The 24,813-nt window shown below is 38.5% G+C and overlaps 1 protein-coding gene across 10 annotated transcripts in view; it reads left to right on the plus strand.

Moving 5' to 3' along the window:
* Positions 1 to 24,813, plus strand: part of RAPGEF6 (Rap guanine nucleotide exchange factor 6) — a 220,023-nt gene that overhangs the window by 117,015 nt on the left and 78,195 nt on the right. For all 10 annotated transcript variants that reach the window (XM_033405852.2, XM_033405853.2, XM_004279880.4 and 7 more), the window contains 3 exons: positions 4,531 to 4,662; positions 22,160 to 22,337; positions 24,376 to 24,512. In XM_033405852.2, coding sequence (XP_033261743.1) covers positions 4,531 to 4,662; positions 22,160 to 22,337; positions 24,376 to 24,512 — 447 coding nt within the window. The remainder of the gene's footprint in view (positions 1 to 4,530; positions 4,663 to 22,159; positions 22,338 to 24,375; positions 24,513 to 24,813) is intronic.

Below are 24,813 nucleotides of genomic sequence, written 5' to 3' on the forward strand. Positions count from 1 at the left end.
AGTAGTTGTGATGCACGGACTTAGTTGCTCCACGGCATATGGGATCTTCCCGGACCAGGGATTGAACCCCCTGCATTGGCAGGCAGATTCTCGACCACTGTGCCACCAGAGAAGCCCAAAAATGTATTCTATAGTTGTTGATTGCAGTGTTCTGTGTGTGGATATATACACTTCAGGTCAGATTTGTTAATTATGTTCGTATCTTCTGTATCTACTTGTTTTTATTTGCTTATTCTGTCCCTGAGAGATGGGTGGTAAAAGTTTCGTGGCGTAATTGTAGATTCATCTAGTTCTTCTTTTATTGTTTTCATTTTTTTTACCTAATACAGTTTGAGGCTGTGTAACTAGGTGCAAATCTATTTAGTGTTGAACTTTTTATCATTATGAAATGTCCCCTTTTGCATCTATTAATGCTTTTGTCTCAAAGTCTACTTCATCTGACATTAATATAACTACATAAGCTTTCTTATGGTTTGTGTTACTATTTTATATAGTCAATATTCATGTTGATTTACTCACACATTTCCGATTTTCATTGGTTTTCCTTCATCTAGAAGCTTTCATTTGGAATCATTTTCTGTCTCCCAGTGGATTTTCTTCACTGTAGATCTGCCGTGGGAGTATTTCTCTTCATTTTTGTTTCTCTGAAAATGACTGTTTTGCCCGTTTTGAGGACTGTTTTTACTGGGTGTAGAATTCTGGCTCTTAGAGATAACACTCCATTGTCTTCTGGCTTCCAAGTTGAGAAGTCAGCCATCAGTTTAATTTTGCTCTTGTCAAAGCAATCTCTTTTTTTCCAGACTGCTCTTAAGACTCTTCTCTTTGTTTCTTTCCCTAACACTTCTACCCTGGTGTGCACAGGTATGGGTTGGCTTTTATTTATCTTGCCTGTAATTCTTAAAGCTACTTGGTCTGTGAGTACCTTTGTTAACTTTGAAAAATGCTTAGCCGTCATTTCTATGCCTTAAGTACTCTTCTGTTTCTATGACTCTGGTTATTCAGATGTTACCTTCTCACTGTATATCCTTTGGCTCTTGGCCCTTCTCTCCTAGCTTCATTCTTTTTACTCTCCATGCTTCATTCTAGATATAGTTTCAGACCAATGTTTATTTTTCTGTTTTTTCTTAGCTCTGTCAAATTTGTTACTGAATCCATCTGTTGACTTTCTATTTTTAAAATTTTTTATTTATTTATTTTTAACACCTTTATTGGAGTATAATTGTTTTACAATGGTGTGTTAGTTTCTGCTTTATAACAAAAGTGAATCAACTATACATATACATATATCCCCATATCTCCTCCCTGTTGCATCTCCCTCCCACCCTCCCTATCCCACCCCTCTAGGTGGTCAAAAAGCACCTAGCTGATCTCCCTGTGCTATGCAGCTGCTTCCCACTAGCTATCTGTTTTACAGTTGGTAGTGTATATATGTCCATGCCACTCTCTCACTTCGTCCAAGCATACCCTTCCCCCTCCCCGTGTCCTCAAGTCCATTCTCTACGTCTGCATCTTTATTCCTGTCCTGCCCCTAGGTTCTTCAGAACCATTTTCTTTTTTTTTTTAATTCCATATATATGTGTTAACATACAGTATTTGTTTTTCTTTTTCTGACTTACTTCACTCTGTATGACAGACTCTAGGTCCAACCACCTCACTACAAATAACTCAATTTTGTTTCTTTTTATGGCTGAGTAATATTCCATTGTATATATGTGCCACATCTTCTTTATCCATCTGTCTGTTGATGGACACTTAGGTTGCTTCCATGTCCTGGCTATTGTAAATAGTGCTGCAGTGAACATTGTGGTACATGACTGTTTGAATTATGGTTTTCTCAGGGTATATGCCCAATAGTGGGATTGGTGTGTCATAAGGTAGTTCTATTTTTAGTTTTTTAGGGAACCCTCCATACTGTTCTCCATAGTGACTGTATCAATTTACATTCCCATCAACAGTGCAAGAGGGTTCCCATTTCTCCACACCCTCTGCAGCATTTATTGTTTGTAGATTTTTTTGATGATAGCCATTCTGCCTGGTGTGAGGTGATACCTCATTGTAGTTTTGATTTACATTTCTCTAACGATTAGTGATGTTGAGCATTCTTTCATGTGTTTGTTGGCAATCTGTATATCTTCTTTGGAGAAATGTCTATTTAGATCTTCTGCCCATTTTTGGATTGGGTTGTTTGTTTTTTTTATATTGAGCTGCATGAGCTGCTTGTATATTTTGGAGATTAATCCTTTGTCAGTTGTTTTGCTTGCAAATATTTTCTCCAATTCTGAGGGTTGTCTTTTCATCTTGTTTATGGTTTCCTTTGCTGTGCAAAAGCTTTTACGTTTCATTAGGTCCCATTTGTTTATTTTGGTTTTATTTCCTTTTCTGTAGGAGGTAGGTCAAAAAAGATCTTGCTGTTATTTATGTCAAAGAGTGTTCTTCCTATGTTTTTTCCTCTAAGAGTTGTATAGTGTCTGGCCTTACATTTAGGTCTTTAATCCATTTTGAGTTTATTTTTGTGTATGGTGTTAGGGAGTGTTCTAATTTCATTCTTCTACATGTAGCTGTCCAGTTTTCCCAGCACCTATTATTGAAGGGGCTGTCTTTTCTCCATTGTATATTCTTGCCTCCTGGGCTTTCTATCCTGTTTTTTTGCTAAAATTCTTAGTGTTGTCTTTCTCTGTGTATGTCATGATCGATAAACTGGACCAAATATGGCCTGTGAGCTATATGACCTGTGAGCTAAGAATGATTTTTACATTTTTAAAAGGTTGTTTAAAAAAATTTTCAAAGAAAAAAAAGTAATACCACAGAGATTGTATATGGCTTGCAAAAGCCTAAAGTGTGTACTCTTTGGTCCTCTGAGGAAAATGTTTTCCAACCACTGGTATATATTAAATACAGTTATTTTAGAATCTGTATCTGATAACTCCATTTTTTGGAAGTTTTTCTTCACTGGTTTCTAGAGTTTATTATTTCCCTTAGTTTTCATGAATGCCATCTTGTCTCCTAATGTGCCTGGTTTTATTTGAGCAATGGATATTGTGTATGGAATTTGTTTTTAGTATTTTGAGGCCTAGGATGATTTGTTTTTTTTTCTTTGGTGAAGTTTTGTGTTTGCTTTCAGTAGCTGACTGGAAGCATTAGTAATCCTGTATAACTTTAATCCAAAATCAGGGATTGAGATGATTCTAAAATGAGCATCAGTTTACTTTTGGATCACACTTATTTACAAGGGTATAATGTACTTTCCAGGGTCCAAATCCAAAGTATGGCCCTTCCATGCTAGGCCTTCGAATATAACTTTTGTCTCTCTAACCAGGGGCTGTCAGAAGTGCTTCTCAACCTGTTTGCCTCCTCTTTAGGAATCAGAAAATACTCTTAAGAGAAAAGCACCTTCAAGGATCAGATTGTGTGTGTTACTGTTTTTCTGTATATCTGAGTTACAGGATTCATCTGAATTACCTATCCCAGCAGGGGAAGTTTGTTATGTAGTTTTTTTCAGGTAAATTTTTATAATTACCATGACTTCCTCTTGAGATAATATAATTCAGGCTTGGATGTTTTCTCCTTTAGAGTATATTTAGTTTCCACTGTTAATGCATGTGTTTCTTTAACATTTTCCTGTAATAAAGTAATGTGAAACCCTGCTCTAAAAAGTAAATAGATTTCTCTCAGTAGTCCTGAATAGCTAATTGCAGAGAAATTATTTGGAAAATACATCATCATATTGCCTTTGTAAAATTTTCTCTCACCGCTTTGGAGCACAGTGGTTTGTATCTTGTCTCAACTCCTGTAGCATTTATTTTGTAAAATTTTTTAAAGTTTTATGGTGCGAATTATATTGTACAACTTGTATCGCTGACCATATTAAAGATGAGGTGGTGGAATCATTTCCTTCTGCATCTCTTGTATTCCTATACCTAGCATAGACATTCATTAAATAATTATGATTACTAACAAATTTTTTTAGGGGCCAACTATAAGCTAATACAATATTAAATGAAAAGAGGCTTACTAAATTTTTGGAATATTGAATGCAGTCACCTGTTACTTTTCTTAAGTCCTGGTGCCAGATGCTGTACTTTAATCCAAGATTTTGCTGTTTTATTCTGGAATTAGCAACCATTTTGTGTTAGTGAGGTGTGTGTGTGTATGTGTGTATGTGTGAGAGAGAGAGAGGGAGGGAGGGAGCGAGCGAGCGAGCGAGCATTCCTACCTTTTACGGTAGCAACAGCTGATATTTTTATTTGAGGAAAGGCCAGTTTTTTCCTCTGAAATACGATTACTCATGGTAATGTCTTTTGAAAACTGCTAAGTGGGCTTCCACTGTTGGCTTGCCTAACAGTCAGAATGCTGATTTGGTTCTTATCACTTTCTAAGATTTTTCCCAAGAATGGAGAATTTAGATGAGAAATTAGGTTGCACAGAAATATACATAAAACAAAATGTTGTTGCAGAAGTTACAGTGTGTCAAGAACTCTTTAAAGGTAATGCTTGATATTTAGATTATCTTAAATTATTTTTCTTTTTCAGCTTCCAGCCGATCTTACCAAGATGCACATTGCAGACAACCCTCATCCACAGGTGACTCATGTGTCTTCTAGTCAGTCTGGTTGTAGCATTGCCAGTGACTCTGGGAGCAGCAGTTTATCAGATATCTATCAGGTAATACGTTAGGAGTTTGTTTGCTGTGCATATGGCTTTTTTAATTCTGCCGAATACCTTGTGCTTGTGCCTTAGGTGGTCATGTATCTTTTAACTAGGGTGTGAAATTCTGACATAAGGTCTTTGAGAAAATATGCTTTGTTTACTGTGTCATATTTACAAGCCTAATGAAAGAGGTGATCTATCTTTTGAGAGTGATTAAATATGGTCCAGCAGTGCATGAATATAGTGTTCTTTTTAATTTCTTTTATCCAAGTGAATCTATATTAATATATAATATTTGCTTGCATTAGAAAATGGTTCTTGAAACAACTGAACTTAAATTTATAAAAAGGCGATTTTTATTGTATTCAATAGTTGATTAGTTAAGTCTTCTATAAGTAAAGTCATGAAGAAGATTAGACTTGCCTTTGTATTGTAAAGACTTAAATCTTCCAGTGGCCACATTTAAAAATTAAAAGGAAACAGGTAAAATTAATTTTAATAATATATTTTATTTAGCACAGTATATTCAAATATTATTTCAACATGTAATCAGTGTTTAAAAATTATGAATGAGTTATTTTTTCATACTAAGTCTTCAAAAGGCAAAGTTTAATATTAACTTACGGCACACCTCAATTCAGACAAGACACATTTTTCGAGTACCACATACGGCTAGTGGCTACCATAGAGTACTGATTTGTTGAAATAGAATCATTGTTGTCTGAGGAAAACAGTTTAGATTGTGGTTCTGTTGAGTTGCACGGATTTAGCTGTTTATGAAAATCAGCGTTCCTCTGTTAAGGGAAGTTTGCAGGCAGGTGCAAAATGGAAAAAAGCCTCCATTTTTGGTTTATCGTGAGGCTTTTTTCTACAAAGATTGTTGCTGTGGACATGCCATCTAAATCCCCCTGTTTGGCATTTTATAGTAGAGAGAACAAGGAATTCTTCTTCACCATTTTATACTAGATAGAACAGGGAGTTTTTAAAAAGTAAGGTTAAAAACAGTGCAGTGGTTCTGGGGCCACTTACTGTGTTCATGGATTTGTTGGGCTTCATGCATTCTACCCCTCTGCAAAAGAAGTATCTTGTGGATTAAGTTAGAGTTGTTGCATACCTAAAAGTCAAAGTACAGCTGTGCTTCTCTGGACTCTGTGTTTTTCCTAGGGAAGAACACTAAGGAAGATTGACCCTGGATTAATTTTTTAAAGTTCAGGGATGTGGCTTTAGATTTTTCTTTAGATTTTTCTCAAGATAAGTGGGAATGTCTGGACCTTTCAAAGAGAGACAGTAAAGCAGAGATGTAATGTTGATGAACTATAGGTACCTGAACTCACTAGTATATCCATCTCTAAGCCAGATGTGATCACCTTCTTGGAGCAAGGAGCAGAGCCCCCGATGGTTGTGAGAAAAGGGACAAGAGGATAGTGCAGGGACTGAGGTTCAAGGTCACTTGGAAAGGCCGTGCTTTACACTGAACTAATAGATGGGCTGTACACAGTAGGGTCCTGATTCTTTGGCAAGATCCTGGAGGAGCTTCTGAAGAATTGCGCTTATATTAGCATCCACAGGATGTTCACCTACTGGATGACCCACCTGAAGCTGGGGCTTGAGCCTACCTGCTGGTATGGTTGGAGGTCTTCTCCTGTAGGACCATGACCATGTATGTGGCTGCCCTGCGCCAACCTTTTGTATGTTTTCCTTCCTCAGTAACACTTTCCACAGTTCATTCTACCTTTTAAGAGATTCATTTTAACATAGCATAACATGTGGACAGGTATCCTTGCCAGCTTTCCTGCACATCAAAAAAGTCCCTTCATTACAAAATAAACAGGATACCTTTTCATACCCCCAGAAACCTGAAGGTTACCATTGGCCCTCCTCCCCTGATCATGATAATTCACTGTTAAGTCATATCAGTTCTGCTTCCTATGTCATTGTGTTTGTGTGTTTGTATGTATATGTTTGATGCTGAGATGTAATTTACAAATAATAAAATTTACCCTTTTTAGCATAGCTTACATGAAGACATAGAATCTTTCTATCACCTCAAAAAGGGCTGTGTATGCTCCTTTTTAGTCAGTTCCTTCTCCTTATCCCCAGCTGCTGGCAGCCACCAATCTGTTTTCTGCCCTTTTGGTTTTACGTTTTCCAGAAGGTCACATAAATGAAAACATATAGTTAAAAGATGATGCTGTGAAATGCGTCAACTAACCAACAAGATAAAATAAGTTTTAATTTAGGGAGAGTAAACAGATGAGCAAAAACAACGAAATTCAAGAACCAAAACAGAAATTCAGAAATTTCAAGGAGAAAACTATTATAATACTAAAGTCAAATATGCAAAAATGTAAGATAAACTCTTTTAAGTGCAGCCAAAGAAGGTGAAAGTCCCCAAACTCAGACTTTGGTTAAGCCTAGGACACTAGCCAAAGGATATAAACAGAATAAAGGTTAAAACAAAACAAATATACAAAGATAAAAACAGAAGGAAAAGAAATCAGAATCTTAAAGTAAATAAATACATACGTATTTGTCTTATACTGTATACATGGAATGTATATATGAATTCAAGACATGTTACCAAATAGTAACAGTTTTTCTGCTGATGGTAGGATTGTGGGTAGTTTTTATTATGTTCCTTCAGCTTGTCTTATGTTTTTCTCAATGGACATTATTATTTCTATATTTAAAAAATTTTAAAGAGGACATAAATAGAGTGTATAGTTAAAAATAAAAGTTGAATAAGGGCTTCCCTGGTGGCGCAGTGGTTGGGAGTCCGCCTGCCGATGCAGGGGACGCGGGTTCGTGCCCCGGTCCAGGAGGATCCCACGTGCCGCAGAGCGGCTGGGCCCGTGAGCCATGGCCGCTGAGCCTGTGCGTCCGGAGCCTGTGCTCCACAACGGGAAAGGCCACAACAGTGAGAGGCCCACGTACCGCCAAAAAAAAAAAAAAAAAAAGTTGAATAAAATTGTGGGAAAGGATTAAAGGAATTATTACTAGAGGGTAAAAGGAATATGAACAGAATAATAATAGACTGATAAACTATATCTCCTATAATATAGAATTTCTAGACCTACAATTTAAAAAATTAAGAAAAAACAAAAACTATGGATAAGGTAAGTAATACCAACTAAATTATGTGTGTGTGTCCAATTGGGTCCTCAGGACTAAAAGAGAAGAAAAGAGCATAGAGTTAAATATCAATACTGGACCTTCAGTCTCTCCCTTAACCTCAGGCCTCCTTTTAGTGCTTGTGAAAGCTGTGAATACACTCTTTGGTTAACAGATGTTTGGTCCACACCAAAAGGTCCTTGGTATTTGATCTTGTCCCAGACCATTTGGCATGGACCAAATATGCCCATGGACATTTTGGACAGGACCAAGCATCCTTCAAGGCACCTTTTAGTTATAGATGTACGTTGCCAGTGTATATACCTTGACCAGCAACATTTGAAGTAGTTTTCCTGATTATCCAAATTTCAACATTTGAGAGGTTTTAAAAGTGAATACCTAACCCAGTCATGGCCTATAACAGTATAAGCAGAGCCTTACAAAATATGCGAGTACATTTAACCCTTGAACAAAATAGTTTTGAACTGCATGGGTCCACTTATACGTGGATTTTTTTCCCCCAATAAATACATACTACAGTACTACACGTACAGAACCGCACGTACAGAGGGCTGACTGTAAAGTTATATGTGGATTTCAGCTGTGGGGGGGAAGGGGGTTGGTGTCACTAACACCAATGGTTTTCAAGGGTGAAATGTATTTTTAATTTGAAGGATTGGAGGGGCAAGAGAAGAAAGACATACTAACAGCAGTTTGTAACAGGAATATTGTTTACAGTACCATTTTATATGGCCAAATGTATGACTATGCTCCTATGTATTTCCTTCTTGAGAGCTTTCATGTGTTCTGGTTTAAAAGTAAAAGCTCTTGGATCTCAAAGAAAGTTCAAAATAAAGCATTTATCACAGGTTAGAAAAAATGCAAGTAATTGTTTCAGTATGAATATGTTTCTAATCAGATTAGCTTAAAATTTAGCTAAGAGTATGCATTAAGATGTTAGAATGTTCTTGGATAGAATATTTTATGTATCTTCAAAGAATACTCAAGAGAAATAAGGAGGGTTGCTTTCTGGATTCCTTTTCCAAGAGCTGGAGGATTGTAAAATGTTAATTATTGAACCTAAAGCAGTTGTCTTGTCATTAACTTATTTTTAAATAACCTGAGGTACCCATTCATCCCCCACCTATCTTTTTTGGTTTCTATATAGGAAGTAAATGTGATCCTAAAAATCCCACCTCATGGAAGCATAATTCCTTAACTCAGAGTTCTACTGCCAATCTCTCCAAAACTCTGGTGCCATGTTTCCACCTGCATGTTCTTTTGATACTTCAACTAGCTTTTTGCCCTGCTACATGTTTTCTTCCACTTGTCTTTAATATTTCTGTTAAGAATATCATGTCTCCTAGTCAAAGTCTCAGTTATCCTTGCCTATTTCCATTTTTTAAACTTCTCCTTTCATTACAAGAAGAATGACTTTCCTTCTCTTTAAAAATCTTCAGTGCTTCACCATTATCTAATTTACACTCTTCATTTCAAATTTATATTCAAATTCCAAGCCTTTCATTTCTAACCATAGTCTGCAAATCTGGTTTTATATTCCACTGTTTCCCACTTAACACATTCTAGATTCTGGTCCATGACAAATACACATGCTATTCCCTGAATGTGTTTGTCTTTTCCTAGCCCTGTTTTGGTAATGCTGTTCTTCCTGCAGCTCCACCTGGATGACATTTTCGTATTGCCTCTCACATGTTGGGACCTACAGCAGTTTTTCTGTGGCTCTTATCACTTTTTTTCACTCTGCTTTTTAGTATGGTTACTTTTAAACTTGATCTTTTTCATCATCATGGTAAATTTGTAGTGTGCAGAGTTTGTTTCTTCCTTTTGTTATCTCACACTGAGTTAAGCACAGTGTTGGCACTTAGAAAGCAATCTAGAATTTTTTTTAGTTGAATTACATTTGAAAGTAGAAATCAATATTTCCAGGGAAAATGCAGAGGATCACTGCTAACTAATTGATGATCCAGAGCAAGGGAGGCATTACTTTGACCACCTGCCCTGTTGTAGAGATAATGGAATGGGCCAGCCTGGACAGCATTATTGTGAAGGATTAATTTCACAGGGTTCTTGCCCTGACTAGAAAGACAGAGAGAAAACATAAGGACTAAGAGATCCATGAAAAAGGTTGAATGAAATATTAAAAATGGGAATTCAGAAAAGATAAGTGCTGAAAGTCTAAGATTCTGGCTTAGTATTTGCTCTAAATTTGAGAATGTGGCTTCTATAAGCTTGTATAACTTCTTATTCTAACCTGTAGTTCCCCTCATCATACCTCCATGTTTATGTAGATGCAAACAGGAAAAGAAAATCCGCTGGTGGTTTATTTGGAGAAGGCCAAGTCAACAGAAAATCACCTCAGACTGTCTGCCTCACCAAATTATATTTACACATATACACAGAGACACATACTGTGGGAACAAGAAAAATGCAAGAAGTTTAATACTTGTCTTGTTAGCCCTTTCACCAACATACTTTTGTTTTTTTCTGGGCTTAATCCATTTATCATAATATTTCTGAGGGTCTGCTGTATTCCAACTGCTGGGTTAAAATAGTTGAAAGGCCAGGGCTCCGATCTTTTTCGAACCCTACATTAATGAATGTGGCATATCTTTTGACCTACTTTTTTCTAACAACTTTGATATTATGTGAGTCTCTGAGGCTCTGTTCAATTTTCTTTTTGGCTTTTTTCCTCTCTTTCCTTCAGTTTGGGTAATTTTTATTGCCCTTCTTCAAGTTTACTCTTCTTGCAGTTTACATTTCTGTATTGGTATTTCCCATTTTACCCTTAATTATGTTTGTACTTTCTTTTGAATCCTTGAATTTGCTTATAATAAATGTCAAAAATTCATGTCTCCTAATTTCATCATTCCTGCATCTCTTTATATTGATTGATTTTTCTCCTGATTATGGGTCACATTTCCATGTTCTTCATCTGTCTAGTAATTTTATATTGTATGCTGGATATTGTGGATACTACATTTAAAAAAAATCTTATCTAGTTATTAAAGAAACGTTTTTCCTAGGAACTGCATCCTCAGCCGCATCATATAGTGACTACCAGTCCTGGTGGTCCTCATATCTACCTTTACCTTAAAGACCTGGCTTGCCTTTGTTTAGTCAAGGATTTATATATATTTTTAAAAATTTATTTTATTTATTTATGGCTGCGTTGGGTCTTCATTGCTGCTTGCAAGCTTTCTTTAGTTGCAGCAAGTGGGGGCTACTTTTCGTCACAGTGCAGGGCTCCCCATTGTGGTGGCTTCTCTTGTTGCGGAGCACAGGCTCTGGGAGCATGGGCTTCAGTAGTTGTGGCTCTCGGGCTCTAGAGCACAGGCTCAGTAGTTGTGGTGCATGGGCTTAGTTGCTACGCGACATGTGGGATCTTCCCGGACCAGGGCTGGAAGCTGTGTGCCCTGCATTGGCAGACGGATTCTTAAACCACTGCGCCACCAGGGAAGCCCTGGTCAAGGATTTAGACCTTGGACTCTATGTAGCACATTTTGTACACTTTTTTAAAAATTACAAAATGCTTTGTAATTTTTTAGCATGTTTCTGGCCACTCTTTCATATATCTTTTTTTTACATCTTTATTGGAGTATAATTGCTTTACAACGGTGTGTTAGTTTCTGCTTTATAACAAAGTGAATCAATTATACATATACATATGTTCCCATATCTCCTCCCTCTAGCGTCTCCCTCCCTCCTACCCTCCCTTTCCCACCCATCCAGGTGGTCACAAAGCACCGACCTGATCTCCCTGTGCTATGCGGCTGCTTCCCACTAGCTATCTATTTTACGTTTGATAGTGTATATATGTCCACGGCACTCTCTCACTTTGGCACAGCTTACCCTTCCCCCTCCCCATATCCTCAAGTCCATTCTCTAGTAGGCCTGTGTCTTTATTCCCATCTTACCCCTAGGTTCTTCATGACATTTTTTTTCTTAGATTCCATATATATGTGTTAGCATATGGTATTTGTCTTTCTCTTTCTGACTTACTTCACTCTGTATGACAGACTCTAGGTCCATCCACCTCACTCCAAATAACTCAATTTTGTTTCTTTTTATGGCTGAATAATATTCCATTGTATATATGTGCCACATCTTCTTTGTCCATTCATCTGATGATGGACAGTTAGGTTGTTTCCATCTCCTGGCTATTGTAAATAGAGCTGCAGTGAACATTTTGGTACATGACTCTTTTTGAATTATGGTTTTCTCAGGGTATATGCCCAGTAGTGGGATTGCTGGGTCATATGGTAGTTCTATTTGTAGTTTTTTGAGGAACCTCCATACTGTTCTCCATAGTGGCTGTACCAATTCACATTCCCACCAGCAGTGCAAGAGTGTTCCCTTTTTTCCACACCCTCTCAAGCATTTATTATTTCTACATTTTTTTGATGATGGCCATTCTGACCAGTGTGAGATGATATCTCATTGTAGTTTTGATTTGCATTTCTCTAATGATTAATGATGTTGAGCATTCCTTCATGTGTTTGTTGGCAGTCTGTATATCATCTTTGGAGAAATGTCTATTTAGGTCTTCTGTCCATTTTTGGATTGGGTTGTTTGCTTTTTTGTTATTGAGCTGCATGAGCTGCTTGTAAATTTTGGAGATTAATCCTTAGTCACTTGCTTCATTTGCATTTGGTCTTGTTTATGGTTTCCTTTGCTGTGCAAAAGCTTTTACGTTTCATTAGGTCCCATTTGTTTATTTTTATTTCCATTTCTCTAGGAGGTGGGTCAAAAAGGATCTTGCTGTGATTAATGTCATAGAGAGTACTGCCTATGTTTTCCTCTAAGAGTTTGATAGTTTCTGGCCTTACATTTAGGTCTTTAATCCATTTTGAGCTTATTTTTGTGTATGGTGTTAGGGAGTGTTCTAATCTCATACTTTTACATGTACCTGTCCAGTTTTCCCAGCACCACTTATTGAAGAGGCTGTCCTTTCTCCACTGTACATTCCTGCCTCCTTTCTCAAACATAAGGTGACCATATGTGTGTGGGTTTATCTCTGGGCTTTCTATCCTGTTCCATTGATCTATATTTCTGTTTTTGTGCCAGTACCATACTGTCTTGATTACTGTAGCTTTGTAGTATAGTCTGAAGTCAGGGAGCCTGATTCCTCCAGTTCCGTTTTTCGTTCTCAAGATTGCTTTGGCTATTCGGGGTCTTTAGTCTTTCCATACAAATCGTGAAATATTTTGTTCAGGTTCTGTGAAAAATGCCAGTGGTAGTTTGACAGGGATTGCATTGAATCTGTAGATTGCTTTGGGTAGTAGAGTCATTTTCACAATGTTGATTCTTCCAATCCAAGAACATGATATATCTGTCCATCTATTTGTATCATCTTTAATTTCTTTCATCAGTGTCTTATAATTTTCTGCATACAGGTCTTTTGTCTCCTTAGGTAGGTTTATTCCTAGATATTTTATTCTTTTTGTTGCAGTGGTAAATGGGTGTGTTTTCTTGATTTCACTTTCAGATTTTTCATCCTTAGTGTATAGGAATGCCAGAGATTTCTGTGCATTAATTTTGTATCCTGCTACTTTACCAAATTCATTGATTAGCTCTAGTAGTTTTCTGGTAGCATCTTTAGGATTCTCTATGTATAGTATCATGTCATCAGCAAACAGTGACAGCTTAACTTCTTCTTTTCTGATTTGGATTCCTTTTATTTCCCTTTCTTCTCTGATTGCTGTGGCTAAAACTTCTAAAACTATGTTGAATAAGAGAGGTGAGAGTGGGCAACCTTGTCTTGTTCCTGATTTTAGTGGAAATGCTTTCAGTTTTTCACCATTGAGGACGATGTTGGCTGTGGGTCTGTTATATATGGCCTTTATTATGTTGAGGAAAGTTCCCTCTATGCTTACTTTCAGGAGGGTTTTTATCATAAATGGGTGTTGAATTTTGTCGAAAGCTTTCTCTACGTCTATTGAGATGATCATATGGTTTTTCTCCTTCAATTTGTTAATATGGTTTATCACATTGATAGATTTGCGTATATTGAAGAATCCTTGCATTCCTGGGATAAACCCCACTTATCATGGTGTATGATCCTTTTAATGTGCTGTTGGATTCTGTTTGCTAGTATTTTGTTGAGGAATTTTGCATCTATGTTCATCAGTGATACTGCCCTGTGGTTTTCTTTCTTTGTGACATCCTTGTCTGATTTTGGTATCAGGGTGATGGTGGCCTTGTAGAATGAGTTTGGGAGTGTTCCTCCCTTTGCTATATTTTGGAAGAGTTTGAGAAGGATAGGTGTTAGCTCTTCTCTAAATGTTTGATAGAATTGGCCTGTGAAGCCATCTTGTCCTGGGCTTTTGTTTGTTGGAAGATTTTTAATCACATTTCAGTGCCTGTGATTGGTCTGTTCATATTTTCTATTTCTTCCTGATTCAGTCTTGGCAGGTTGTGCATTTCTAAGAATTTGTCCATTTCTTCCAGGTTGTCCATTTTATTGGCATAGAGTTGCTTGTAGTAATCTCTCATGATCTTTTGTATTTCTGCAGTGTCAGTTGTTACTTCTCCTTTTTCATTTCTAATTCTATTGATTTGAGTCCTCCCTTTTTTTCTTGATGAGTCTGGCTAATGGTTTATCAATTTTGTTTATCCTCTCAAAGAACCAGCTTTTAGTTTTATTGATCTTTGCTGTCGTTTACTTCATTTCTTTTTCATTTATTTCTGATCTGATCTTTATGATTTCTTTCCTTCTGCTAACGTTGGGGATTTTTTGTTCTTCTTCCTCTAATTGCTTTAGGTGCAAGGTTAGGTTGTTTATTCGAGATGTTTCCGGTTTCTTAAGGTAGGACTGTATTGCTATAAACTTCCCTCTTAGAACTGCTTTTGCTGCATCCCATACGTTTTGGGTTGTCATGTCTCCATTGTCATTTGTTTCTAGGTATTTTTTGATTTCCTCTTTGATTTCTTCAGTGATCATCTTGTTATTAAGTAGTGTATTGTTCAGCCTCCATGTGTTTGTATTTTTTACAGATCTTTTCCTGTAATTGATATCTAGTCTCATAGCGTTGTGGTCGGAAAATATAGTTGATACAATTTCAATTTTCTTAAATTTACCAAGGCTTGATTTGTGATGTTCCATGAGCACTTGAGAAGAACGTGTATTCTGTTGTTTTTGGATGGCATGTCCTATAAATATCAATTAAGTCCGTCTTGTTTAATGTATCATTCAAAGCTTGTGTTTCCTTATTTTTTTCATTCTGGACGATCTGTCCATTGGTGAAAGTGGGGTGTTAAAGTCCCCTACTCTGAATCTGTTACTGTCGATTTCCCCTTTTATGGCTGTTAGTATTTGCCTTATGTATTGAGGTGCTCCTATGTTGGGTGCGTAAATATTTACAATTGTTATATCTTCTTCTTGGATCGATCCCTTGATCATTATGTAGTGGCCTTCTTTGTCTCTTGTAATAGTCTTTATTTTAAAGTCTATTTTGTCTGACATGAGAATTGCTGCTCCAGCTTTCTTTTGGTTTCCATTTGCATGGAATATCTTTTTCCATCCCCTTACTTTCAGTCTGTATGTGTCTCTAGGTCTGAAGTGGGTCTCTTGTAGACAGCATATATATGGGTCTTGTTTTTGTATCCATTCAGCCAGTCTGTGTCTTTTGGTGGGAGCATTTAATCCATTTACATTTACGGTAATTATCGATATGTATGTTCCTATTCCCATTTTCTTCATATGTATGTTCCTATTCCCATTTTCTAACTAATGGAAATTTGTTATTGTAGGTCTTTTCCTCTCTTGTGTTTCTTGCCTAGAGAAGTTCCTTTAGCATTTGTTGTAAAGCTGGTTTTATGGTGCTGAACTCTCTCAGCTTTTGCTTGTCTGTAAAGGTTTTAATTTCTCCATGAAATCTGAATGAGATCCTTGCTGGGTAGAGTAATCTTGGTTGTAGGTTCTTCTCCTTCATCACTTTAAATATGTCCTGCCAGTCCCTTCTGGCTTGCAGAGTTTCTGCTGAAAGTTCAGCTGTTAACCTTATGGGGATTCCCTTGTGTGTTATTTGTTGTTTTTCCCTTGCTGCTTTTAATATGTTTTCTTTGTATTTAATTTTTGACAGTTTGATTAATATGTGTCTTGGCGTGTTTCTCCTTGGATTTATCCTGTATGGGTCTCTCTGTGCTTCCTGGACTTAATTAACTATTTCCTTTCCCATATTAGGGAAGTTTTCAACTATAATGTCTTCAAATATTTTGTCAGTCCCTTTCTTTTTTTCTTCTTCTTCTGGAACCCCTATAATTCGAACATTGGTGCGTTTAATTTTGTCCCAGGTGTCTCTGAGACTGTCCTCAGTTCTTTTCATTCTTTTTTCTTTATTCTGCTCTGCAGTAGTTATTTCCACTATTTTATCTTCCAGGTCACTTATCCATTCTTCTGCCTCAGTTATTCTGCTATTGATTCCATCTAGAGTATTTTTAATTTCATTTAGTGTGTTGTTCATCATTGCTTGTTTCATCTTTAGTTCTTCTAGGTCCTTGTTAAATGTTTCTTGCATTTTCTCTATTTCCAAGATTTTGGGTCACCTTTACTGTCATTATTCTGAATTCTTTTTCAGGTAGACTGCCTATTTCCTCTTCATTTGTGAGGTCTGGTGGGTTTTTATCTTGCTCCTTCATCTTCTGTGTGTTTTTCTGTCTTCTCATTTTGCTTATCTTACTGTGTTTGGGTTGTCCTTTTTGCAGGCTGCAGGTTCTTAGTTCCCGTTGTTTTTGGTGTCTGTCCTCAGTGGCTAAAGTTGGTTCAGTGGGTTGTATAGCCTTCCTGGTGGAGGGGAATAGTGCCTGTGTTCTGGTGGATGAGGCTAGATCTTGCTTTTCTGGTGGACAGGTCCTTGTCTGGTGGTGTGTCTTGGGGTGCCTGTTGCCTTATTATGATTTTAGGCAGCCTCTCTGCTAATGGGTGGGGTTGTGTTCCTGTCTTGCTAGATGTTTGGCATAGGGTGTCCAGCACTGTAGCTTGCTGGTGGTTGAGTGGAGCTGGGTCTTCGCGTTGAGATGGAGTACTCTGGGAGAGCTTTCGCCATTTGACATTACGTGGAGCTGGGAAGTCTCTGGTGGACCAATTTCCTGAACTCGGCTCTCCTACCTCAGAGGCACAGGCCTGACACCTGGCTGCAGCACCAAGAGCCTTTCATTCACACGGCTCAGAATAAAAGGGAGAAAAAGTAGAAAGAAGGAAGGAAGGAAGGGAGAAAGAATGAAAGGTAGAAAGAAAGAAAGGAAGGAAGGAGAATAAAGTAAGATAAAATAAAGTTATTAAAATAAAAAATAATTATTAAGAAAAAAGTTTTTTTAAAAAGAAAAAAAAACCACGGACGGATAGAACCCTATGACAAATGGTGAAAGCAAAGCTATACAGACAAAATCTCACACAGAAACATACACATACACACTCGCAAAAAGACGAAAAGGGGAAAAAATAATAAATCTTGCTCTCAAAGTCCACCTCCTCAATTTGGGATGATTCGTTGTCTGTTCATGTATTCCACCCATACATGCAGGGTACATCAAGTTGATTGTGGAGATTTAATCCGCTGCTTCTGAGGCTGCTGGGAGAGATTTTCCTTTCTCTTTTTTGTTCACACAGCTCCCGGTGCTCAGCTTTGGATTTGGCCCCGCCTCTGCGTGTAGGTTGCCGGAGGGTGTCTGTTCTTCGCTCAGACAATATGGGGTTAAAGGAGCTGGTGACTCGGGGCCTCTGGCTGACTCAGGCCGTGGGGAGGGAGGGGTATGGATGAGGGGCGAGCCTGCGGCAGCAGAGGCTGGCATGACGTTGCAGCAGCCTGAGGCACGCCGTGTGTTCTCCCGGGGAAGTTGTCCCTGGATCACGGGACCCAGGCAGTGGCGGGCTGCACAGGCTCCCCGGAATGGAGGTGTGGATAGTGACCTGTGCTCGCACACAGGCTTCTTGGTGGCAGCAGCAGCAGCCTTAGCATCTCCTGCCCGTCTCTGGGTTCCGCGCTGTTAGCCGCGGCTCGCACCCGTCTCTGGAGCTCCTTTAAGCAGCGCTCTTAATCCCCTCTCCTCGTGCACCAGGAAACAAGGAGGGAAGAAAAAGTCTCTTGCCTCTTTGGCAGGTCCAGACTTTTCCCAGACTCCCTCCCGGCTAGCTGTGGTGCACTAACCCCCTGCAGGCTGTGTTCACGCCACCAACCCCAGTCCTCTCCCTGCGCTCCAACCAGAGCCCGAGCTTCAGCTCCAGCCCCACCCGCCCCGGCGGGTGAGCAAACAAGCCTCTCGGGCTGGTGAGTGCTGGTCGGCACCGATCCTCTGTGCGGGAATCTCTCCGCTTTGCCCTCCGCACCCCTGTTGCTGTGCTCTCCTCCGCGGCTCCGAAGCTTCCCCCCTCCGCCACCCACAGTCTCTGCCCGCGAAGGGGCTTCCTAATGTGTGGAAACCTTTCCTCCTTCACAGCTGCCTCCCGCTGGTGCAGGCCCCGTCCCTATTCTTTTGTCTCTGTTTATTCTTTTTTTCTTTTGCCCTACCCAGGTACGTGGGGAGTTTCTTGCCTTTTGGGAAGCCTGAGGTCTTCTGCCAGCGTTCAGTAGGTGTTTTGTAGGAGTTGTTCCACGTGTAGTTGTATTTCTAGTGTATCTGTGGGGAGGAAGGTGATCTCCGCGTCTTACTCTTACGCCATCTTCCTCCGACTGAGACTCTTTCATATTTTTATTTATTTATTTTTAAAGCTGTACATATTTTAAATTTATTTATTTATTTATTTTAGGCTGCATTGGGTCTTCATTGCTGTGCGCAGGCTTTCTCTAGTTGCAGTGAGCGGGGACTACTCTTTGTTGCGGTGTGCAGGCTTTTCATTGTGGTGGCGTCTCTTGTTGCAGACCACGGGCTCTAGGTGCGCGGGCTTCAGTAGTTGTGGTACATGGTCTCAGTAGTTATGGCTTGCGGGCTCTAGAGCGCAGGCTCAGTAGTTGTGGCGCACAGGCTTAGCTGTTCCGCAGCATGTGGGATCTTCCCGGACCAGAGCTCGAACCCGTGTCCCCTCCTTTGGCAGGCAGATTCTTAGCCACTGCGCCACCAGGGAAGTCCCCATATTTTTATTCTTCATTCTTATTTTACCACCTTATCCCTTTTGTAGACTCTTCACATTTTAGCAGTTGAGTATGTTCTCTTAACTAATTTTATTCATCCTTTTTCTTTTATCCTTTGCAGATGGCCTTAGAAAGTTCCTAAAAGAGTTCTTTTAATAGTCATCTCCCAGTCACTACCCATGATTTTCATTCTACCTAAAGAGTTATTTTCTTAAAATATCTTCACTTTTCGTGCAGATGACAGTAAGCCTTCCCTATTATCCACATAACTGAATTGCATCTTGCCTTTTTTAAAAAAATTTTTATTGCAGTTTAGTTGCTTTACAATGTTGTGTTAGTTTCTACTGTACAGCAAAGTGAATCAGCTATACATATACATATATCCCCTCTTTTGTGGATTTCCTTCCCATTTAGGTCACCACAGAGCACTGATTAGAGTTCCTTGTGCTATACAGTAGGTTCTCATAGTTATCTATTTTATACATAGTATCAGTAGTGTATATATGTCAATCCCAGTCTCCCAATTCATTGCACCCCCACCCCCCTTTGCATCTTGCCTTTTTTTTTTTTTTTTTTTTTGCGGTACACAGGCCTCTCACTGTTGTGGCCTCTCCCGTTGCGGAGCAAAGGCTCCGGACGTGCAGGCTCAGCGGCCATGGCTCACGGGCCCAGCCGCTCTGCGGCATGTGGGATCTTCCCGGACCGGGGCACAAACCTGTGTCCCCTGCATCGGCAGGCAGACTCTCAACCACTGCGCCACTAGGGAAGCCATTGCCTTTTTTTATGTTTTGAGTTATCCATCTTTTTATCAGACATAATCTAAAAGATAAGAATGAGACTAGGTTGAAATGGTCTTGGTCAGGGGATGAAAACCTGAGATTGAGATGAGGACAGGGTAGTTTAAAAACTCAGATTTAAGGTAGATTGTCCTTAAAATTTGATAAAAGAGAAAAAGGCTGTTATTCCGGAGGTGAGCATCTATATTCTGAAAAATTAACTTGTGTGTAAAAAATATTGCTTCAGTGTTTTTTAACACTCATTTCTTAGATTAAAATCAGTGTTTGTAGATAAATTGGGTTTTGGAAAAGTCGTTTTAGTATCTACACATTTAAATTAAAACAACTTAATCTTTGAAAAGAGATTGTAACTTTTTAACAAGTTTTTAGTTCCAAAGGTATATTATTCAGAAATGCACTCTGCTTAAACCCTAAAGTTTCATAACCAAAATGTAACTCAGGAGAGCATGCTGGTCATAAGATAGGATTGCCCCTATAAGAGCCTTAAGAGCCAGTTTATCTAATCTTAAAGATTTCAAGTTGGGTGTTTAATCTAGTTTGTTAACTATTGATTAAAGCTCTTACTTAAAGCTGTGCAGAAGTCCAAAAGAAGTATAGAACCTAGTCTTACATAACAAATCAGAACTCTTTTCAGTTGCAGGTATCAGAGCCTTAACTTGAATTAACTAAAGCCAGAACAGATAAGTTATTGACCCCCAGAGAAAGCAGAGACAGCTCTGGCCTCAAGGAACCTGGATGCTTGCAAGTGTGTCCGCCCCTGTTTGCCTGTCTCTCTAGTCCTTTGACTCCTTGTTGCTCGATTGCTCTTCCTCCCTCTCTCTCTGTGACACGTTCTGTCACAGGTCATCTTTGTTGCACATGCTGTGCTTTTTCCATCTCTGTCCTGCATGATATATTTTTGGTTTTTTGCTTTGTTGCTCTGCATCTGTCTGTCTCGATCTCTTTCTGTGTCTGCTGTCTTGTTCAATGTCCTTCCTCCGCATTCCCCTGCCCTTTTCTCTGCCAGTTGATTCCATTTTCTCCCACCACAGAAAGGCATTCCCATGTGGCTGTAGGCTGTTCTGCCTCACATTCTTCCAATTCATCAACCGGAGGAGAAAGGATGCTCTGCCCTCCAGCTCCAGTTATAAAAATCCAGAGGAAAGGACTTTCTCCCTTAGCTTCCCTAGCCAGGAACAGGGCACTGTTTCCCTTTGAAATCTCTGGGTTAAGTGGGAGAGGAACATCAACTCCCTAAAAGAAGGAAGAACCTCTTCTGGGCAGACAAAATAGTAAATGTTCAACACAGGAGATGAGACTTAAATATTTGAATGAAGGTTCCATAGTTTTCAATAATCCTCATGTATGAGTGCTTATTTATTATGAAATTTCTGTACGTTCTACTCATTTTTTTCCATATCTGCTTTAGTATTCATGCTTTTTCATTTATTATTATATGAATCAACTGAGTATAATATTTAGAAATATTGCCTAATAATCCACTTCAGGACAATTTGATTTTGTCCTGAAGTACAAAAAGTAAAAAATACAAAGTACAAAAAGTAAATAAATAATTTTATTTATTTTATTTGTTTTCTGTGAGTAACATTTAAATTCATAGTTTTTTAAAAGTCTGCTAGTTCTTTTGCAACTATCTGAGACTAGTATGTTTGCAAAGTTCAGGTTGTAAGTATAAGTTTATTTTTTTAAGATTGCTTAGAGCAGTGGTCCCCAACCTTTTTGGCACCAGGGACTGGTTTCTTGGAAGACAGTTTTTCCACAGATGGAGTGGGGGGGGTTGGGGATGGATCAGATGGTAATGCGAGCGATGGGGAGCGATGGGGGGAGGGGGTGGCAGCTCACCTCCTGCTGTGCAGCCTGGTTCCTAACAGGCCACAGACCAGAACCTGTCTGCGGCTGGGGGGTTGAGGACCCCTGGTAGAGTAACCTTGGCTCTTCTTTGCTTACTGTTAGATTCAACAATAAGGTATTGGAAAGAGAGAAGTATTTGTTCAATCCTTCACAGTTGTTGAATTTTAGCACTTTTCAGTACTGCTGTTTTATACTTCTGTTCTTAATTTACATGACTGCCTACCCTACTAGACTCTAAACCTAGTGCTGAAAGAATAATACCTTATTTATAACACCCAGCATATACTAACAAGGTACTCCTAAAATGATTGTTGGTAAACTGTCTTTCTCTTTCTTGCACTTTATATTTTAGGAAATGTACTTTTAAGGAATACAAGTGTTTGTTGGAAAGCAGGTATTAATACATTTAGTGATGTTTGAGTCTCTTGACCATTTTATACATACTGGCTCAGATTTGTCAATTTAGATGTCACACTGAAATGATGACTTGTATTTTAGGCAGAGAGAAACGTTTTATAAATAAGTAGCATTTTGTTTTTGATAGAGCATACAGTGTTGCCTAATTCTTGATAATATTTGGTGGGAGGGGTAGTTTTGCTTCATTCAGATTGTGACATATAATTTTTATAACATGAAATGGTAAGTGATCAAGATTTCTTTCTGTAGGCTACGGAAAGTGAGGTAGGAGATGTAGATTTAACACGTCTTCCAGAAGGACCTGTTGATTCTGAAGATGAAGAAGAGGAAGATGAAGAGATTGATCGAACAGATCCACTGCAGGGGCGAGATCTTGTTCGAGAATGTCTTGAAAAAGAACCTGCAGACAAAACTGATGATGACATTGGTAAGAAATACATCTGTTCACAATAGGAATTTTATAGTTCAATTTATATATAGATACCTATTGGTGCATAACAAATTACCCCCAAGAAGGTTTTGTGGGTCAAGAATTCAGGAGCAGCCTACCTGAGTCGTTCTGGCTCATTGTCTCTCATGAGGTTGTAGTCAGAATGTGGCAGGAGTTACAGTCACTGGGCTAAGTTGGAGGATCTGCTTCCAAGGTGGCTGCTCACATGGCTTTTGGCACAGAACCTCAGTTCCTCTCCACATGGGCTTCTCCAGAGGTTGTTTAAATGTCCTCACCACATGGCAGTTGGTTTCCCCCAAAGCCAGTAATTCAGGGGAGAATAAGGCAGATGCCATAGTATCTTTTATGATCTGGCCTCAGGAATGATACATCATTGCTTCTTCCCAATTCTGTTTATCATACAGAGCAACCCTCATGCAGTATGGGAGGGGACTGCACGAGGACGTGAATATCAAGAGGCAAGAATTGTTTAGGGCCGTCTTTGAGGCTAGCTGCCCCAATGTTAGAGCTTGTTTTGGAGGTTCTAGCAGTGGAACGCAGCTGTTCATATATCCGTAAGCGAAGGACAGTACTCCTTTCTCAGGGAAGGTTCTCCTCTGTCGGGACAGGTTGTCCTCTTTGACTAAGTGTACAGCTTCAGGATGGATGCATGTGTGGAGTGGTGAAGGGAGGAAGGGGACACCTGCCTAGACAGCCAGGTCAGCTGAATCAACCCTGGCCACCATTAGGGTGATGGATGTTGCAGCCAGATAGTCCTCATATTCTGGCTGCCCCAATTTATAAAACAATAGCTTTGATTGCAGTAAAGTGATTTCCCCCTCCATGTCCATAAGACATGTAAAACACAGTGCATCAGTGTTCAATGTCTATGAATTCAAAAAAATTTCAAATGTTATCAAAAATCATAGTTTTGCCTGTAGCTTGAAAAAATATGTGTATAGTTTTTGATTCAAATTTTATGAATTTTCCTTTAATTTCTTATAGAACTACTTACTGTACGTTGGAGGTTGAGTAATACTAAAGATGCTAATGTTATCTTTAAGGACAAAGATTACTTAGTGTTGTTATATATTATGATTCAATTAAGATTTTATCCTAGATTTCCCTTTTATAAGAGTCATACTGCTGTGATTCAAGTCAGAAGATACTGCTACTAATAATTACAATCTATGGGAGTAAAGATCAATACGTTTGAACATTCCTTGCCATGCTAATAACATATAATATAGTTATGCAACCTACAGTTGAGACTCATGTTTTGAATGCTATCTGGACAGCAACTGTAAGTGCATTTTTAGTGATAAAGAATTGTACACTATGCTGTTTTCACAAGGCTTTCTTAAAAATTGAAATATGATTAACTTCCAGTTATCTGTAGATAGATAGCACCTTATTTCTTCTATTTCAGCCTTAGCTGACTGCTTAAATGTTTTTTCCTTTATCTTTATTGCTCATGTATCTATACCAGGGAATGGCCTGAGGCAGGTATTCATACATTTGTTGGTTAAATTAAAGAGAGTTACCTTGTAGTTGCTTTGACAAATCTTAAACTAGTATTCACATTTGTTGTCCCTAATTTAATTACTTACTGACATTTATTAATAACTGTTTAAAAACTCTAGCCCAGAAAGAAACAGACAAAAGCCTTTTACACTAATCTATTAGATCAAAGGACATCACTAAATGTAACCACCATGGAATAGCATCTCCTGCTAGGAAAATTAGCTAAACTCTCCAGCTCATCTGAATCTGTGTAGTTTCCTGGTTCTCTCTGGAGGTTGTGAATTCTGGTGTCTTCCATTATGCCTGTATTTTCATGTGAGTCTGAATATATCTGTTAACCAAATAACTGAATTTTTTTTAAGCAACAGTCATCTTGTATCTTGGTTTCTCTAGTTAAGCAGCATGAATTCCTAAGTTGATTAGAAAATTGGGTATTGGATTCTGGATTTTATTGTATCTTTAAACTGTAGTCCTTGATGGTCACTAAACTAGAATTTCTGTTTTTTAACAGAACAGTTACTGGAGTTTATGCACCAGCTTCCTGCTTTTGCAAACATGACCATGTCTGTAAGGAGAGAACTCTGCTCAGTGATGATTTTTGAAGTGGTGGAGCAGGCTGGAGCTATTATTCTTGAAGATGGGCAAGAGGTAGGTTAGCAAATAGATGTTACACATTACTTGGTTATAGCAGCTAATTTTTAGAATAATTTAATTTTCATAAACTTGTGTAGATCTTGACTTTTAAAATTTATACAGTTTTTGAAATGACTGCTGAGTCTGGGATAGTTATAATTTCTGAAAAGATAAGTTTTGTTTTGTTTTTGCTTTATTTTGTCTTAATTTTGATTTCCTGGCAGTGGACCTTGCACAGAATAGATGTTCAGTAATTAATATTCATTGGACCAAATTTGTTTTTACTTCTCAAATTAAATTATAAGATTTTTAAAAA

This window comes from Orcinus orca, chromosome 3 (genome assembly GCF_937001465.1).
Source record: "Orcinus orca chromosome 3, mOrcOrc1.1, whole genome shotgun sequence".
NCBI lineage: Eukaryota > Metazoa > Chordata > Mammalia > Artiodactyla > Delphinidae > Orcinus > Orcinus orca.